General features: G+C 33.0%; 1 protein-coding gene across 1 annotated transcript; it reads right to left on the bottom strand.

Annotated features, from left to right (window-relative positions):
- Positions 1-1,717: 1,717 nt before the first annotated feature.
- On the bottom strand, positions 1,718-19,700 carry LOC123322678 (lipase 1-like). The gene is made up of 7 exons (XM_044910658.1): positions 19,428-19,700; positions 9,418-9,731; positions 7,189-7,435; positions 3,861-4,016; positions 3,569-3,650; positions 2,466-2,605; positions 1,718-2,073 (listed from the first exon to the last, which is right to left on the bottom strand). Exons 1-7 carry the CDS (start codon positions 19,548-19,550, stop codon positions 1,912-1,914), a joined length of 1,224 nt encoding a protein of 407 aa, XP_044766593.1. The 5' UTR covers positions 19,551-19,700; the 3' UTR covers positions 1,718-1,911.
- Between the last annotated feature and the right edge of the window lie 295 nt (positions 19,701-19,995).

Raw genomic sequence — 19,995 nt, 5'->3', positions numbered from 1 at the left:
ATCTACAACTTGCGCCTTCTTAGGCACTTTTATACGTAGAATCTACTGACAAAAGATTTTTTCCAATTCAAAAATAACAAATTCAATAAAAGCTTTCATTTAAAAAACTGAAGTTCGCCTCACGATTCGAAATGAAAAAATATTTTGAGCTTATCAGTGGATTCTACGTAAAATAGTGCCTGTAGAAGGTTCAAGGTCAAATCTGTAACTTCAAAGATAAAAAAATTATGAGAACATTTCGAAATCGTCAAAACCTTATTTTTTACTATTTACCCAAAAACGAAGAATCGTAGGATTCTACGGTTTTTACCATTCTTTGTTTCTCTGAAAAAGAGCTAGGAAATGTGCCATCAGTTTTCTTCTAGCTGCTATAGTTCTCGTGATCCTCTCAGTAGACAACGAATTTTGCCCACCCTGTACACTTAACTATGAAAAACCCTGTATAACACTGTTATATTCTACGAAAAATAATCGGTACTTACTGTGGATAAGTATGTATCTGGATGATCATCGGAATACGAACTTTCAAAAAAATTGCATGCGAAGAGAGATATTATTATAATATGATATTTCATTACCAAATATCTTAAACCTAGAAAAAAAGCGTGATTAACAAATATTACAAAATTATGGCACCTGTCCAGAAAGCAAATGTTTAGTTAATTTTGTGAGAGCGGCCAATGAAGTATTTCATTTTCAGTACAATCCTCGTTATTTTCAATACATTCAAATCTTCAAACTTTCACTAGATGACTTTGAAGATTATGAGTATTACACCCAGATAGAGGATGATTTTCTTAAATTGTTTTTGTTGGCGAGAGTGCCAAAGGTAAAGATGCCAATATTTTTTCTTTGCGAAAATAAAACTATTTTTGGTGATAAAATCATTCTTTGAGTTCTAACTGGTACAGATCTTCTTTTTGTTCAGCGCTGCAAAGTATCTTGAGTTCGAAGCATCGAAGGCATAGAAATTATATAATATCCAAATAAAATTTTGAATGAAGTGCATCAAATGAATAAAGATGAAATAAACAAAACACAATGAAAACGCTTGTAATGTAAGGAATAAGATAAAATAAGTACCATATTTTGTTTAAAACTTTAATCCTCTAGATCAAATAACATTTTTTGACAACGGTAATTTTTTTTCTCTCTAAAAATAAACATATAAAAAAAATAAAGCTGAATAATTTTTGGCTAGCCTTTTATCTTTTTTTGTATAAAAGCGAGTTTTTCAGTACAATTAATATTATAGACAAAAATTTCATTTTAGGAGGTTTGATCTTTCATCTACAATTATTTTAAAATGGGGTTAGAAGAACATAAGTAAAAATGCAATTTATGCTGGAGGATTTAATTTTTTTCATTGGAATTCATTGTCAAGGGGGTCGTTTTTTTGCTTCATTCTCGGTTTATTTTATCCTGGTAATTCTTATGAAAATTACTTACCGAATATCACAGATCGATATTGTGAAATATAGATGTACTAATATCATACACAATATAGTCCCCAGCTTTGGTGGAAAATAAAACGCTTTACCAAACCAACGCTAATTTATTCGATCTCCTACGATAATGTAGATCCAATAATAATTAGTTTTTGATGAACATCAGATAACGTTTTAGCAACACATATTTTATCGCTCCAATGATTCTTTTGAATTCTGAAAATTCATCTAAGGAGTAAGCTCATATGTTTGCCAATTTCTGATTCAGATTTTTTTTTTTAAGATTCGTTCAAATTTTATTTTCCACAATACTATGTACAAAAATTTTTAGGAAATCAATTGAATAAAATTCCTTTATCACAGTGGGTTTCTACAATATGAGCCTATGCTATGATACAGTCGCAGTAAAATTTAAAAAGTAGTCATCCATATGCTAGACAACGTCGTCGTCAACAGGTAGTACTCAATCGTTTTTATCGAATTTTTCTAGGAATTTCAGTAGTGGTGTATGAAGATGCTTCTGTCCGTTTACAGCGAAAATGAAGTCCAGGTGTGTCCATTTTGGGTTTGGCATCAAGTATTTCCTCACAACGTTCGGCAGAACTTCACAAATGTAGTCTATGTCCTAAAGTGTCAGAAATAAATTACGATATTATATTTTATATATAAATTTTATCTGGATCGATGGAAATAGTTGCAGGTCTGATGGTGAGTAACTTTCTAAATTTACTGAAAATTTCGATTCAAATTTGAATTTGATGAATACTGTGTGAAAATTGAAACAATTCATTGCTGAATCACAAATCGAAGTGGGTGTCGAAATGATAACATTTTACAGATTTCAATAATTTTTAGGGTTCTGAAATACCCAAAGAATAGTTCAAAGCTACTAAGTTACAATACAATCTCTTCTTAGATATCCACGCCTTCAAATTTTCAAAATCCCAATCTTGGGAATTCTAATGATATGATAACTACTGTGCTTTGTATTTTATGTAATAATAAACCCTTACTCACTTTTGTGTCAACTAGGTTATCCCCGTAACTGTAATAAATGGCTATGGGAACCGTTATATTTTTCAAATCGTACTCTGGTGGTTCTATTCTTTTGTAGCGGACCATATTCTCCTGTCCATAGTCCCACATTCTGAAACGACCTAAAGAAGAGATAATCAAAAATGTAAAAAAAGTCAAAGTAGCTTTTCGAAGTACATACCTAAAGATATCTTTGGAAATTATAATCAGAAAATGTCTATATTTGTGAAAAAACGTTGAAAATCCTGCACATAGATTTGTTACTGAAGAGAACATTACCCATCATTCCTTTTGATCTTTCAAGTCATAAACGCCAAATTTAGAAAGTATGACATACATATTATAATTCAAGAACTTTGTTTTTGACAATATATAGACCTTTTTAAGTAACAACATACAAAATTTTTCCAATTGCAGAAATTGTTTAAGCCACTGAAATCAATGTAGTTAAAAGAAAATAAATAAATAAAAATGAGCGAAAAATTTCTGTTTCTAAGACAGATTGACGCCACAAGACTATGTAAGATAACTTCATCATCATTTGCCAGTCCGAGTTATAAAATTTCTGTTTCTTTTCATTCGATATAAGCCTGAAAGATTTTGGTTCAATATTTCGGGAAAAAAATTATTTCTCAGGAAATACATTGGATATTGGATATAAGGAGATTAGCTCATATAAGTCATGGGAATTCCAATCTTGTAAGGTTATTAATATAACCATGTACTGAATAGTTTTAGTACATGGTATAATGATTAGATTACAAAATTTATTCCTCACCCACCTAAAAATGGCAGAATACCTCTCAGTTGGAATTTCTGGACCCCTGAAGTTGAATTGATTTCTTCGATTAGGATTTGAAATATTGAAATATTTCTAAGACTCGGTAAATATTGCGTTCTTAAAAATTGCAGTCTATTTATGTACGGGTCACAAGAAGCGCAGTTTAATCATATTTACATAAACCATTAAGTGCACTTTGAAGTCATGAATATCCCAACTGAAAGCCGCAAAAGAGGAATGGTAATAATACTTGGAATCGAGTAAAAATATTTTAAAGAGAAATCAGGAATTACCATGAACTTACCGGACATTATGGCTTGTGCATAGTGAAGCGGTTGCCTGACTGAGACTGATGGAATGAATCTCATGATTAGGGGAAGCATTCTCTGAAAACAAACACGCTAATGAATATGCTACAATTTTCACAGACCACATACGTAAATTACGAGGTTTTCATAAACAATTCCTCTTTTTTCTACTCTAGTGTAATTAAACAATACCTAATGCATTATTTTAAATTGATCGCAATTTGAAAATATACGTATATACGTACAAACTATGATTCTCGACTAAGAAATCTGCTGAAAAATACTCACCCTGTTAAATTCTCCAGAGTTACCACCATTTATAATTATATGATAGATGGCTAAGCAGAGTTTATTAAAATAACGCTCCTGACATATTAAATTCAAGAAAGTGGGTAGTGGTATTGACCTGGGTGGTAGTTCGTAGAAATATGTGTCGAAGAATTGCTAGAAATAAAAAAAAATCATGATATAAACTGCGAATCAAAACATGGAATAGGTCCATAAAGCAGAGAGACGTTGATGTTGAGACATATGAGAGTGAGAGATATTTATTTCCACATTATGTTTTGAAAACAACCCTCTTGTTTTCTCGAGTAAATCCCGATTTAGCTTTGTGGACGATGCTAAATCGGGATTTACTCGAGCGTCGTGAAGACCTAGTGGATTTTGAAGATAAGATAGTAGAAAGAAAAAAAAGGTTCTATGATGTATGAACTTTCAGCGGTGGGGAAAGCGTCTGCAGGGTCTCAAAGATGTAAAAAAATTCGTCAGGTGTACATACTCGAGCGTGTCAGATTAAGATACTGCATATGCCCTACGTGTCTCTGATAATGAATCCATGCTTATCTGACAGTTTGCGCGGTGGGACTGGCCGTACGGAAGAGTTGAAAACGGTAAAAAAAAAAAACTTCCAATGTTTCAGATTTTTGGAGGATATGTTAATAGGGCCCAAAGGAAGCTACTTTCCAAGGGACTGACAATTTGGGCGTGAGGCAAGGTCACAGCGGACCTTTGAAAATGTAAAAAAAAATCGTTACTTGCACATACTCTAGCGTGTCAGATTTTCATACAGATGGTTAATCTCGGTGTTGTAGACGTGTTGACCCATTAATCTGACACTAATCAGGAGGGGTTTTCTCAATCTGACACTTTGAAGATGATAAAATACTTTTTTTCGCTTATTCCCCTGGCTGTACCTCTAATCGTTTTAGTATTCATTATGAAAGTTGTAGATACTAAAATTCTACACAACTTTTCCCTGAAGCAATTTTACCTACTCTTAACCGTTCTCGAGTTAGAGGGCGAGAAGCTTAGCGACACATGCGAAAGGCCAAGGGTAATGTATACTTCATTCAATTTTATTTTAGCAGTCGGTTGGCCATGGAAATTTGACACATTTCACTCTGTATAGTACGAAAATGTGGGGTTATGAAGCTTGTCAAAACATTTTTGGGTTTTAAATCAACGCTATGTTGCCCGTTCTACGTAAAAGTTTCTGTTATTACGTATTTTATCACAATGTCGAATCTCTTCGGAAAATATGTGACGAACATAATTGAAGTTTATAGAAGATGTTTGAAGGCATACCAAATCCAGTTATTTGCATGGAAAATACAACAGATCAGTATAATATCATAATATGCACTAGCTTGAGGAGAGTTAATGTTCGTTATCTTCTTTGGCTTACATCTACTATGTAGATTTCAAAAATATGAATCCGAAGATGAAATGCATATGATGCAGTGGTTGGGAATGGGTATCTCCCGAAGGAATTAACAGATAATTACAAGAATGGTAAATTCTTCAAGAAAAATCATCCTGCATCAATATAAGTAAAAGGAATTGAAGGAAGTTTCAAGTTAAGATGCAACTTCACCGTTGAACAAAAATTTCACATGAATAAACAAGTAACAGGGCAACTTGCGCGTATTTGTGGCTATTCATCTTAATACATTGATGTAATAATAATAATTAGGTATTTATTAGTAGGTACCTTAAGACATTTACATTGTATAGGACAAGTCAAATGAAAAATAGAAAAATCCATTTTAGGGAACTTATTCTCCGATGACATTTATCGAAAATCCTGTAGTAAACTTTTCGCATTAATTCACTCAAACATAAAATTCTCAAATGCCACCACTTTTTTAGGTGTCCCAATAAAAGGAAATTCTTTGTCATCCTCTTCATTCACAATCTTTCTTATTGTGGAAATATTCTGCTGAAATATAAGTCTTTAAGATCCAGATGAAACATTATATAAATTCTCTTACATTGAATATGTTCGCTACCGTCTGACGTATTGTGGATTTTAGAATATCAGGTTATAACTATTCGAATGAGCGGACCTGAATTCTAAATAGCACTTCCTCAAACCCTGTCTTTTTTTTCAATCACTTTCGGCATTTTCGTAATAAAAACTGATATTAGTTGCGGCAACGACGTTATGACATTAACGACATTTCATGTGTGCCAACTTAACTTCGTTCTAGTTGCAAAAACTTGAGAAAATTATTTCATGGCCAACCGACTGCTAAAATAAATTTGAATGAAGTATAGAAACCCAGTCTAATCTACATGTATCCAATTGTCAAAATGACAAGCTATTTCTATGATGACAATTTCGAAATTAGTCTCGAAAATTTTAGTGTTGTCTCTGACTGAACCTCAGAATGTACTATTTTCCAACGAGTGAATTTTCGCTTCAGATAAACCTCGCATTAATCGCCATATATCTCAAAAACGTTTGAACGTAGAAAAAATTGCTCAGCACAAAATTTTTAGATAATGTTATGCTCTAAAACTTTTATGATGAAAGCGAAAAAGATTTGAAGCCCAGGGGAGGAGATAATTCAAAAAAACTGATTTTTGTGACTTTTATGGCCAATTTCTATTGTTTCGGCTCGCTAAAACTGTCGGATTACATTCTTTCCGTTATTCTTGTATCATTAGCTTCAAAATAGAAAAAAAAGCCACCGCGCTCGAGAATGTACACGTGACGTTTTTTTTTGCAACTTTGTCGCCCTCCCACATATTTTCGTCAAGCTTAAATTGTCAGATTAAGAGAATATATACTTTTCAACAAGTATTTAACCACATATATCTTAATCTGACACGCTCGAGTGTGTACAAGGATCGTTTTGTGTTACTATTCTGACAGGCTGTCCTAGACAATTCCCCCTATATACAGGTCTAATATTTGGTAGAGGTACTCTACAGGGTCCAAGGTATGTCCCCTTATATTAATCTGACACGCTCGAGTAAATCCTGAATTTCCCTCTTCGGCTCCCTAACTATAATGGATAAATATACATAGGTATAGGTGCTTTTACTCAATTTACTTTGCCAAAAATTTAGCCATGACTTTTTTTTAAATATCAAGAATACCAACTGCCACTTGAAGGTAAGCCACATCATAAATTTAATTGAAATAAAGAACTTTTCTGTACGTATTGAAAAAACAATTTCCTCAATCATTCAATGTGATTATTTGAGTGTTTCCCTTTGATTGAAGAGGACAAGACAAGGGTATGCATGACGTTACTGAGAATAAAATTTTCTTTACACATTTTGACAGCTCGAGTGATTATGTGAAGATATTAATTCTTGTACTTACAACCAGACTTCGGTACATTTTAACTAATGGAAAAAGTACAGGATTACGGAAGTGCTTCATAAAGCCGGCAGGTGCCAATAATGAAGCCATCACGATTTTTTCCTGATATTCAGGCCTCTCTGAACTCATTATATAAAAGCTGGTGCCTCCCTGAGAATGTCCCACATAGTAAATCTTCTTTTTCTTGGTTGTTTCCAGTATGTGATCGATTTTTGCTGGAAGATCATATATTCCAATTTCGTGGTAACTGAAGAATTGAAAACAAGAATGAATTCTGTGAATGTCATCGCACAGAATACTTTCAGATCGAAATATAAAACAATAAAACCCAGTTGCAGAATTATTATTTGATGGTAAATTGAAATTTCAATCCTCCACTAACCGGTTCATAAAACTCGTTTAATGGAGGTTTGAAATTTCAATTTGCCATCAAATTATAATTGACGTTCTTCTAACTGGAAAATAATGTATTAGATCCCATATGGCTTCTCAAGAATAAGGTATCGTTTTGAGTAATGACTTAAATGAATAAAAATGATTTGCATAAATATTAACTAACCAATCAATTGCTGATGATACACCATTGCGCAACAAATACTTATTTGATTTACGATAGTTCTGGGCAGCTAGAAAGCCGTGTAACTTATTCTGCGTTTTTGTTTAGGGAGCCATATAATGATTTCATTGGGTACCGGTAGATTCAGGTGACTTGGGACAGTCCTGTAACTTGGGACAATTACCCCCCTTGCAGATTTCTTTGTTTCATATCATTTATGAGTGAAGGGACAAACTTATAAGATTGTGTAGCGTCTTTTCGGTTAGTTTAACAATTAATTCCTGTTGAGTTTGCCGTGGCCAGAGCGTTTGAATTGACAGGAAAAATTTACGAATTCAGGAGAGTAAAAGCGCGTTTTTTATGGCCCTTATACTTTTTAGTGTCCTGTACATGTGTTTCACTTTGTGCATGTGTAATTTTTTTTCAGTATACGTGGGATATTGGGATATTAGATATGTCATGAAACAAGGTTGTTTACAAATCAAACGGCAACACGGATCTCATTCATTTATTTTGTTGCTTCATAGGGTAACTTGGGACAATGCCGAATAGATACAAGCGGCGCATTGGCAGTAGGAAATATGCCGATTTTTCGCAGGATATTATTATTCACGTTATTTCCACGAAGAAATCACCAAAGAATGAAAGGAATCAAAGTTCCTTTGTTTTGTTTAGTTTTTTTACATTTGAGTTGCAATATATTTACTTTCGCTGTAATAGGGGTGTATCATTTAATTTTCTTACCGAATTTCAACTATTTAATCACAAATTTCAATTTTTCAAAACTATACACCGTCCCAAGTCACCTATTTCATTCGAGAGTTGAGAAATCAATAGATTTTAACTTGTGTCCCAAGCCTCCCAAATCGGTGGGTGACTTGGGACAAGTATATTTTATTTTGTTCAAAATTTATATTCGGATTCTGAAGCATGGTATCTATATATCCTTATCAATTATCCGAGTCATTAAGCATATTCGAACTTCTTTTTCAGATAAAAATAGGTCACCATTTTGAAAATATGACAAGTTGAATTCAACAATCGTCCCAAGTCACCCGAATCTACGGTAGGTACTGACTTATTTGAAAACTAGAAAAGGTGATGAAATAATCCCTTTGGATATGCAAAATGTTGCGCAGTAGGTTTTATATGATATAATTTACTGAGAAAAACCTTCAGGCTGAAGGCAAAAATTTGAGTATAATTCAAATAATTGCATAGAAGTTCAATTCGAAAAGAAAGGGTTTGCGGATGAGACTTTATTTTTTATTATTTATATTATTTTATCATCCAAGTAATCATCCCTCTTCGTTAGTAGCTTTATTTATTGATTAATTGATAACCAATATGCAGAACTATGAGAATGTTCTTTTTTAATCAATTCTACATTTGTCAACTGTCCACAGCCAGCAAGTGTCAATCACTTTTCCCTGTAGGGTAGACTAACCGACATACACTTGCACGCGAAATTAAAATTTTCTTGATTTTCCCAGTTTTTCAAGCAATTTTTTCTAGTTTTTCTTTCGTTATAACCTTGTACGAATAATGAGGAAGATTAAAAAAAAATTAATTACATCGGTTTAGCAATTTTGGTTGTAAAATATTCAAAGACACTGGTGTATAAAACCAAGCCATTTCGTTATGGTATGTATATGCATCTTCTGCTAGGTTACCTGAATTCCCAGAATTTTTTCTCATCGGGATTGAGGTATCTGTGCTTCCTGCTGTGTTGGTTCCCCCTCGTGTTTCCTAACCAAACGTCGAAATTATTATCGGCTAAGTAATACGCCAAACTCGCGTTGTCCATCCCAGAAACGACGAAGTTTTCTGCTTGTCCATAAAGACCGTGCATCAAAAGTATAGGTTTCCTATTCACTCCCGATCCACCCCTACCATGGGGTATTCGAAACATCGTGAGTTTATAGTCATCTTTTGTGGTGATCTCGTGTACCTCCACCGGATAACCATACCTCTGGATTAATTGTACCTGCAAAAACATACAAGGATATATTGAAAAATTGTTAGCCTACTATAGATCCAAACGAAATTTCAATGTCATAAGTTTTTATTACTAAACATATTCTCCTCTTGATTGGATACATTTATTACAGCGAACCTGCAACGTCTCAAGACCTCAAAAAAATGTTTCTTCTTGCTCTGCAAACCAGACCTCCACAGCTCTTATTATCTCTTCGATGAAAGAAAATTTACGACCTTTTAAACCTTTTTCAGTTGAGGAAAGAGATGATAGTCGGATGGAGCCAAATCTGGTGAATAATAATTCAAACCCTAAATCACAAATTTTTTGCATGTCAACATGAGATTTGTGTGCAGGGGCATTGTCCTGCAAAATCAAAACAACTTTCGATAGCTTTCCGCGTCTTTTCTCTTTAATTTTTTCCCGTAGAGTGGTCAGTAATGCCGAATAGTAATCTCCGGTTATTGTTCTACTCTAATCCAAAAAATCAATCATGATTACTCCATGGCAATCCCAAAAAACTGAAGCAAGAACTTATCCACCAGATTTTTGGACACGAAACATCTTAGGTCTTGGAGAACCAGAGTGTCGCCATTCCATCGATTGTTGCTCTATTTCTGCAACGTAGAAATCTAAACAAGTCTCGTCCATAGTATCAATTCGGTTTGAGAAGTCTACATCGTTTTCAAATCGAGCACAGATCGAACGCGATGATTCTTCCCTTGCACGATTTTGGTCAACATTCAAACATTTGGGGATCCATTTTGCAGCAATTTTTCTCATGTCCAAATTGACGTGAACTTTATGATGATCGCGTTCGTATGAAATATTCAGTCTTCAGATCCGTTTTAGCCCAATTCGACGGTCTGATAAAATCATGTCATGAACTGCATCGATATTTTCAGGGACTGACACAGAAACTGGCCTTCCTGATCGGTCATCATCTTCAGTGGAAAATGTATACCTCTTTTGAAGCTTGCAGTCCAATTTTTCACGGTCGCATACAAAGAACATTGATCACCAAGGGTATTAAGCATATCTTCGTATATCTGCCTACCTCTTAACCCTTTTAAATACAGGTACTTGATGATGGCTCCATACTCCAATTTTTCGATTTTTACAATTTCGGTGGACATCTTCTTTCTTCTAATTTATTGCGTAACTCTGGTTTACTTTTTTGACCTCAAACTTCACACTGACACTTCTAATGAGTTATTGTTCGTTGCTATGGTAACGCAATATTTTTTTTATGCATGGAACTGGTCTAGGCTAACAAGATATCAATACATCCTCGTATGTAATGAAGCAGTGCTCTCTAGACGTAGCATAATATGATAAATTGAATACATTTATTGCCTAACCCCTGTAAAGTGATGAAACGAATACTCAAATTTCGAATATATCGAAAAAATCAGAAGATTGACTATGAAAGGAGATGGGGAAAAATATTTATCACTATACAGGGTGAGTGTTTGACTAGTACAAATATTTCAAGAGTAGATAAGGGAAAAAATGTTCCTTTTGACCTCAAGAACCTACTGTTGAAATATTTGAGTGAAAAACTCAGCCTGTACAAGGGTGTGGTGTGGAAGACAACCTAGATTTCCTGGCATATCTCAGTTCATTTTGAAGCAACTTTCATAATGAATGGGTTCTACATTTGCATTTAACACATATCAGAAACAGAAATCACATTTGAGAATGATTAGAAGAATGACGTTTTCGAAGCAAATGACTAAAACACTAATGACCATCCATCGACTTCCCATAAATTAGATAATTAGGAAAATTAATAATAAGCACAAGAAATAATTATAACATCCTGATTTTCGGTATATCTACTAACTCTTCAAAATGGGTTGAATATTCAAAAGCTTGCTCTTCAATCAACATTTCTAGCTTTGGAGCTTCATCAAGTTAATAATATTTTAATTGTTTCAGTCACCCTAGCCTTGATTTCTACAGTTAGTGGTATGATGACAATAGTATATTATTTAACGAGCGGTAATGTAAGTCATAACTCACGCAGATGAAGTTTGCAGCGCGAGCCGTAGGCGAGTGCTGTAATTCATCAAGTGAGTTATGACCATTACCGCAAGTTGAATACTATACTTTATCTACGACTTTAACAATAAATACAAAGATACAAGTACAGAGAAAGAACTTTATTGACAAATCTCAATAGTTACCTATAACAATGCTATAAAAATTTTAGTTTAAATTTTCGGGCAATAAATTCTGTATGGTATATTAGCAGCTTGTCTTATTTCTGGAGGTGTACTTAATACTTCATTTTCATTATCTGAATTACTTCTTTCCAGAAAAATATTCACAATAATTAGGTATCAACTTAATTTGAAAACGTCAAAATTATTCAAGTGACATACCTCCCTTCAATAACAATAATGGACTGTTCCCTTTCGGCCAACCGGCTTGTAGAAGAAGCACAGAGCCACCCTGATATTCAGTTCGTAAATAATTCCAAGAATCTTTTCCGATTTATTAAAGTGAGTTATAGTAGTGAGTTATTATAACTCACGTTGTTTGTTTACAAATACTATTAATTGCTCAAAAGCAGTTGAATAATGAATATATAACTTAATAGGAGTAGATAAAATGATATTTCCCAACGAAGTTCATGTGATCAGAGGGACTTATTTTGAATGTAAATGTACTTAGTTAATTATTTCCATTGAAGATGAATCAGAAACAGTGATCGGAAGACAATCTTTCAATTGTCATTTTATCGATCAGGAAATTAATGCTCATAGTTCTGTTCACAATAACAGGAGAATCCTCCTGCACAGTAGCGTACGGATGCAACATACATACGGAGTGAGTAAAAAGTATCAAACAAAATTCATACCTTCGGTATTTACTTATTTCTAGAAAAATGCCCTACAAGGGTAGACAAATAGTTGAGTTTTTTTAATTGGAACTTTTTGAGCCAGAAATGGTTTGATCTTTTAGTGCCGTGGAAGAGTTGGTAAATGATGAAGTTCTCTCATCGACAATTTTTTTACTATAGGGATTGAATTGTTAAACTTAATCGATCCGAGTTTTAATTTTTTGGGTATTAAAAGGCCATACAATCTATACTTTATGGGTAATGTTTCTAATGTGTTGTTGAGAACATGTTTTTTCGTGAGGTAGTAATTGACGAATCATGATGTATGAAATAAAGAGCACAATTACAAAAATAAATGAGCATGAAATCGATCAGGTTTTTCGTCTTTCATCATTTACTGCTTTATGAAAGAATCATGCTCTCGATAAAACTTAACAACCTTAAACATACAGGTATAACGCTTTAACCTTTGTTACGCCCCTGTTTAAACGCTTGGTCGCAAAGATATTCAGATTAGGTGCGATAAAATAAATTCGAATGTGCCTGAAATAAAACAACCAATGATCAAATAACTATGTTGATCGGCGTGTTGTCCGCAATGTTTCCGCAAACGTACTTGCAATGCTTACAAACATTCGATCATTACTATACAACGACAGCATCTTAATGCACTGCTCCTTATGTATTATGAATTTACATGTCCGAAAAATGACCATTAATAACACGACAACGGAACTCGGAAGATTGTTTCCTAGATGAAAATACCCCAAAATATTCCTTTTGAAATTCTGAATTATTCTTGAAACGACGGTACTATGAATCGAAGTAAGTATATTTTATAAACCTGAATATGGGATGAAAAGACTTGTCTGTTGACGTCCAAATAGAAAAAAAACAATTTGAAAAGTACTAGGCTTCAATTTGATCCTGATTGTGTTCGTGGAGAAATTATGTTGCTGAAAGCCAAGCTACGTTGTTCGAGAGCAATGTCTGGATGGGTGACCGTCCCGTTATGAATAATTCATACAGGGTGAATCTTTGACTCGTACGAATATTTTAACAGTAGATTCTTGAAGTCAAAAGAAACACTTTCGTTTCTATACCATTTTTTCCAATTCGGCCCTGATGAAAATATATAGATAGCTTTTTTAAGTTTTCCTAATGAGCTATGCAACCCCTGGAGAAACAAAATTCTCTCATGGTTAACAAGCTAAACCTATGTCACTATACATCTGTGGATCTTTTAAACAGAATTGCATTCAGCCAAAGTACCCAAGTTTTGAAATTCCACAGATACTTTTTGATTTTTGAACATCATAATACTCGAAAACGGCGCATTATACGAGAAAATATGAATTATACTTTCATTTTGCAAAACGTTCAGATATTCATTAGATAGCGCCCAACTCATAGTTTCAAGAGTTGGGTTCTTTGAATTTTTGGTATTTTTATAGTACGAAATGGTCATAATGAGAAAACTGAAAGACGTCGTTGATATCTTGTGTGAGAAAAAGATTCATCAAATAAATGAAATACTATATTTCGAAATTAATTTCATTCGATAAAACTGTTTGGGAGATGAATTTTTTTATAGTTTTTAACAGCCTGTGTTAAGTTCTTCTTTTGACCTCAGGAATCTACTGTTAAAATATTTGTACGAGTCAAAGACTCACCCTGTATAAGTGCGCGAAAGTTCCCGACTGCACGTCAGTGTTTAAACCATTTTTGGGTGAATATTTTGATCCTACAAGCATTGGGAAGAAATATGATAAAAAATGATATGAGGTGTAGGTATTTATTATAAAGAAGTGGAATTAATGTCTGTGAGTTATAATAAACTAGCTGACCCGGCAAACCCAGTTTTGCCATTTAAATTATTTCTAGGGTAGATAATAATAACCAACTCATCGTGATTGCTCGATTGGTCGTAAGAAAAAGGAATGCCTTTCTTTCTGTTCTGTACAATTTTTTTTGGGGATATTTTGTTATATAAACTTTGCCCTAACAATAATAAACACAACAAAAAAAGAATTGTCCAAAATGGTGCGATCGTTTGAACAATAAAGCATTTTGAAGTAAACCATAGATCCTCTTTTATTAATATAGATAAAGAAGATTTAAGGAGAGTATTTATGTTGAAATAGGCAGATGGAAAACATTTAGGTAAGCTCGCCCAAATATTCATTAGAAATATGGTTAAACCTTATTTTGACTATCATCATATTCTAATTCAAGTAGGAAATTCCAATTGGATATTTCTTCTCAACTTAAATCCTTGAAAATCAACAATTCCGGCTAAAAAAAAATTAGATTACGTGATTCGAATCATTCAGTCATGACCTTCTTCCGATTGTTGTACGAAATCAAAATTCCTCTTCATATAAACAAAAATGTAAAAAATTCGTGATTATTCGCATGAGTTTTGATTTACTTCTTAGTTGTTTCATGTTCCGTACATGCATATTTGATGAAGGATTCGATCCATTGAAGTTATTCTAACTTTACTTGTTTTCACAAAACGTTCAGCTCGTTAAAGCAGAATTTCAGGAAAATATTTGGAGAAAGCAGAGTTGTTTTTCATTGCTTCTTGCAATGACAGTACCTAATTGGCCTATTTGGAAAATCGGTGTTACGGAAAAATTAACCGAATTTATAATTTGTTGCTTATTTTTGGGTGTAAAGTGTAAAAGTTGAATATTATTTGAAGAAATTGAAAACAAATATTTTAGACATTGTAGAATAATCACTATCTTAAATAAGAAATTTTTAATACGTATTCTACGTAAAAAAAGCCCTAATTTGTCAAATAAACATATGTTGAGAAATGCTTCCTTTCCGAGATACAGGCTGATGAAGTTTTTTATTAATAAAACTTTCACACTGCTTGAAATATTCCTATTACATTCAGGATATAGGTTTTAAGTATAAAGGAGCACCATTTGCATAAAATTATTTTTTATTCTACCAGTGGCGTCCCTACTGCAAGGAAATTGAATATTTTCAGACAAAAAAATGGTTTTCCCAACAAAAAATTCCTCTTGAAATCCTTAAAATTAAAAAAAGCATTGACAGCCACAATCAAATACGAATTTAAAGAAAATGTTCGAAGAAATTGCGAGAGAATAATAAGTAATAAATACTTTCCAAGTTTTTGAATTCATTTTTTCTGTGAAACTTACCCATTATGTTCTATTTAACGCAATTATTCAGATTTCATAAAAAAAAAACGATTAGCTCAAATTTTGAAATATTTTATTTGGCTTATCCTTCGAGATATGATTTGTCATGTGAGTTATAGTTATAGTAGATACTTATATCACTCAGTTTGTTTTGACGGTTGTACTGAACATTTCTTCATCGTTGTCTCTGGAAGGGGACTTCATAGATAAAGCATTAGGGATTAATTACATTAGGAAGTTTTAGATTTGAATCTTCTGTTCGTTCTACTAACTAGAAGTACACGAAAACTTCTGCGGAGAGTGAATTAAAGATAATGAAACATTCGCAAGGTGATCTGGAAACTTGTCGATAAAAAATTCAATGGACAAATATAGGGTGCGTAATTACCCAAATTATTTCATGAGCTAGCATAAAAAATATTGCGGAAATAATGTGACTAATCTTTTTAGAACTTCATTATTTTGATGAGATTTTAAACGCTTTCTTTTTTTGTTTAGAGATTTCGTATTTTTTCAGATAATGATAGAATGAAATCTCTGTAATTGCTTTATTCGAAAACAAGAATTATATATTTTGCCCAAAACAAGATGAAAATTTAGGCATGATTAAATATACATATTCTTCAACATGTAAAAATGATCATTGGCAATGATGTGTAGATATATACGAAGTAAGTGAAAAGTAACGCACAAAATTCATAAGTTAGCTGAGTTTTTTGAATGGCAACCCTAACTTTTTATCCTGAAGTGGATAGACCATATGTTGCTGTTTTTGAGGAAGATTTGTTCATTTTTCCAATATGGGGATGCAGTGGTTGAGCTTATTGATTTCGAATTTTCACTTTTCTTATTTTGAGATCAATGACTTCTGGAGTGATTGGTGTTTTTAAAGTGTTATCGAAAACATGCCTTTTATGTAGGGTAGTAATTGACGAATTATTTGAAAAAAATCACAAGTACACAAATATAATTAATACGTTCTTTCTTGAATTGCTCATCAACTAATCAACGGCTAAGTTATTCACCTCCAAATATGATACATTAAAATGCAAAATTTGGAATTCAATAAGTTTGCTCATTTCATCTCTTTAAAAAAACAAGGGTTAGTAAAAAAACATCAATGACCAAATCATCCTCAACAAGAGAACATATTGTTCAGACTATCCCAAAATATTGATTACTGAGAACATTCTCTAAAGGTACTAGTATTTCAATTATTTTTCATCAATCGATATCAGACTTGATTCTGAATTTTTGGATCACTCTCTTCAAAACGAGTTCATTTTGTCGGAAATTATGTCCTTAACATATTGTACTGTTGGTGTGACAATCACATTACTTTTACTCCAAAAAACACTAATAAGCAAATAATTCAAAGGGGTCAACCTTGGCTCATATCCATAATGAGAATTTTGCGGAAGTGTGTTATCACCAAACATGATTGTAAGTGAGTATAGGTTTCTCCCTATATTTGACACAAGGATTTGCTATCTTCCTATTCTTTCACTTATGAGATATTTTTGGGGAGGAAAGATTTTGGGAGCAGAAAAAAATTTTTTAATCATTCAATTATATAGGGTGATTCTTAACTATTGGGACATAGGCTAAGGGCAGATTGTTTGGACCAAAATATGGCGATAGGACCAAATATACCTAAATAAAATATTGCTGTGGAAAAAGATAGAGGGCGTTAAAGTTGAATTTTTTATAAGGGGACAGAATAATATTTTTTTCGAAGTTCAAAAGTCCTTTATTAAAAGAATTAGAAAAGGCATAGAAGTCGGAGGAGGCCACGTAGAACATTTAATTTAAGTTTATTCTTTTTATGTTACATTATTTTTAATTTTTTTTTATCGTCGAAATAAATAAATAAAATAAATAAATCGTTCCTTCAAATCCTCTTCCGATGCTCTGAACTGTTCAATTATATGTCTGAAAAACGGATGAAAATATATGCAGTGAAATTATAAGCAAAAAACGAAAAAAAACTTTAACTTTAACGCCCTCTATCTTTTTCCACAGCACTATTTTATTGAGGTATATTTGGTCCTATTGCCATATTTTGGTCTAAACAATCTGCCCTCAGCCTATGTCCCAATAGTTATGAATCACCCTGTACAATTGGGAACTTTATGTGGTTTTCGCTTCAATTGGCGACATCTATGTCACTATAGATTTTTCGGAAAGTAGATATTGATAACAAAAAAATTAGTAATTCACAAGTTTTTCATGAATTTCTTCAAGTAATTCCTATTATTTGATACGTTCAACAAGTAACTCAAAACGTAACTCAAAATTCGCCAATTTGTAGATTTTTGACGACGTTCAACTCGAAATTTGGTGATACCGATCCCTTCAATACGTCCATTTCCCAATTTAAAAAACTGCTAATACAAAAGCTATCACAGGATGTTGTTTCGTGAGTGCTTATCTTATATATTATTGAAAAAAAATTATCATTTTTTACAGAGTTGTTTTGAAACTATTGTAAATTAAAATTTTATTTGTATGATATTTTTTCCATGTAATTTGCGAATACTTTTTTTGGGTTGGAACACCTGTTTGTATTCCTATCGTCATAAATGAAAAAATAAATAAATGAAAAAAAGTTGTAGAGTAAAATAAAAAAAAATGATTCCAACCGCCATGTGCATAGTTTTTTTTTGAGAATTTCTGAAGATAAATCATTACAATTGTAGGTATTCAAAAACCAAGTATCCTCATCTCAAAGGTTACCTTAAATAGCCAATATACAGAGCGTTTCTAAACTGGAGGTACAGACGAAGAGGGGAACTAAAGTTATTCAAAAAAAAAGTCCCATAAACATCCGCAATATCGCAAACGTTTAGTTTTCGAGATACAGGGTGTTAAAGTTTGAATATTTGGATTAGTATCAAAACAAGTTGTGAGAGCACATTCTTCATAAGAAATACCGAGTTTAAGTTGATGTGTCGAAATTAACAATGAATTCATCACCCACAGCTTAATAACTGAATTTTTATGGCAATTTGGATTTTTCTGAGTATTTCGAAAGAATCGTTCAATATATTTTTCTCCAAATCGGTAGCAGATAAGGAGACGATAAAGTTTGGTATAACAACAAAGCTTCTCTTTACATTTTTTCAAACTAACAGTGGTTCACCAAAGAAAAGTTCAGGAGGAAAGCAAGGGACTGTGTTCCAGAAAAATATCACCCCTTAGATTTGCTACAGCAATTTTGATATTTGTGCCAAATTTCAGTTGAATATCTTGTGAAGTGTAGATACTAGAAAGAAAAAACTTGAAGAAAATTCTAACTTGTACACCCTGTATCTCGTATACGGATCTTTTGCGGTCCTATGTTTATGAGACTGTGTTTCTTAAAATTACTCAAGGAATTTCTTCTTTTCGTTGGTACCTCTAATTTAGAAACACCCTGCATGTCGTAGTGGAAAAATGAATTATTTGCCATTGTCGAAATATTCAAATTCAAATTTCTAATTCAAAAGTGATCATTGTAGAAATTTATATACGAATTGAGTTAGTCAGAATATGACGAAGAAATCGAGAAAATGACTTAAAATATTTTCATATTTCCTCAGGAACAGGAAACCATCAATCGATAATTTAGGGATCGATTATGTTAATTCACCAAACGTTTTTAAAATGTGAAATGTTGCAAATCGAGATAATACTCACAATATTTAAATATGTGTCCGGATGCACAGTGTATGCTTCAGCGTTCATCATGAGAGACATAAACAGATGGAGGGAAATCAGAAACCAGGGACTCATTTCGGAAATTTTCGAATTCACTTCCATCCGACCACTCTGGCCGAGAGCTAAGTAGATTTGAACGTATGAAAAATTGCGCGATTCAACATCACCGTTCTGTACTTGCTACCTATATCGTCTGATTGATGTTCATAAAAGTACTCTTTTTCGAGGAAGGTTATTAAAGGCGCAGGGACCAGTAAATGTCTGAAAATTACTAACGTCGTATAGATTTCTCATCAGAATCTGAAGTTAACGAGGATTTTTTCACGATAGCTCGATGGCATATTAATCGTTCTTCAAATAACTCTTGTTGTGATAGTTTTGGATAATAGCTTCGCTCGTTCTCAAACGATCACAAGAAGAATCGACCACTCGGCTGTTCAATTAATTCGATAATATTGGAGAAATTTGCCTTAATACATCGAAAGTTGCAGATCAGAATCATCGTTGGATTCATTTTTGGAGCTCTTTTAATGTGTTCGATAAAGAG

Source organism: Coccinella septempunctata, chromosome 1 (assembly GCF_907165205.1).
Source record: "Coccinella septempunctata chromosome 1, icCocSept1.1, whole genome shotgun sequence".
NCBI lineage: Eukaryota > Metazoa > Arthropoda > Insecta > Coleoptera > Coccinellidae > Coccinella > Coccinella septempunctata.
Note: the sequence above shows the minus strand (reverse complement) of the source record. Positions and strands in the feature narration are given on the sequence as shown.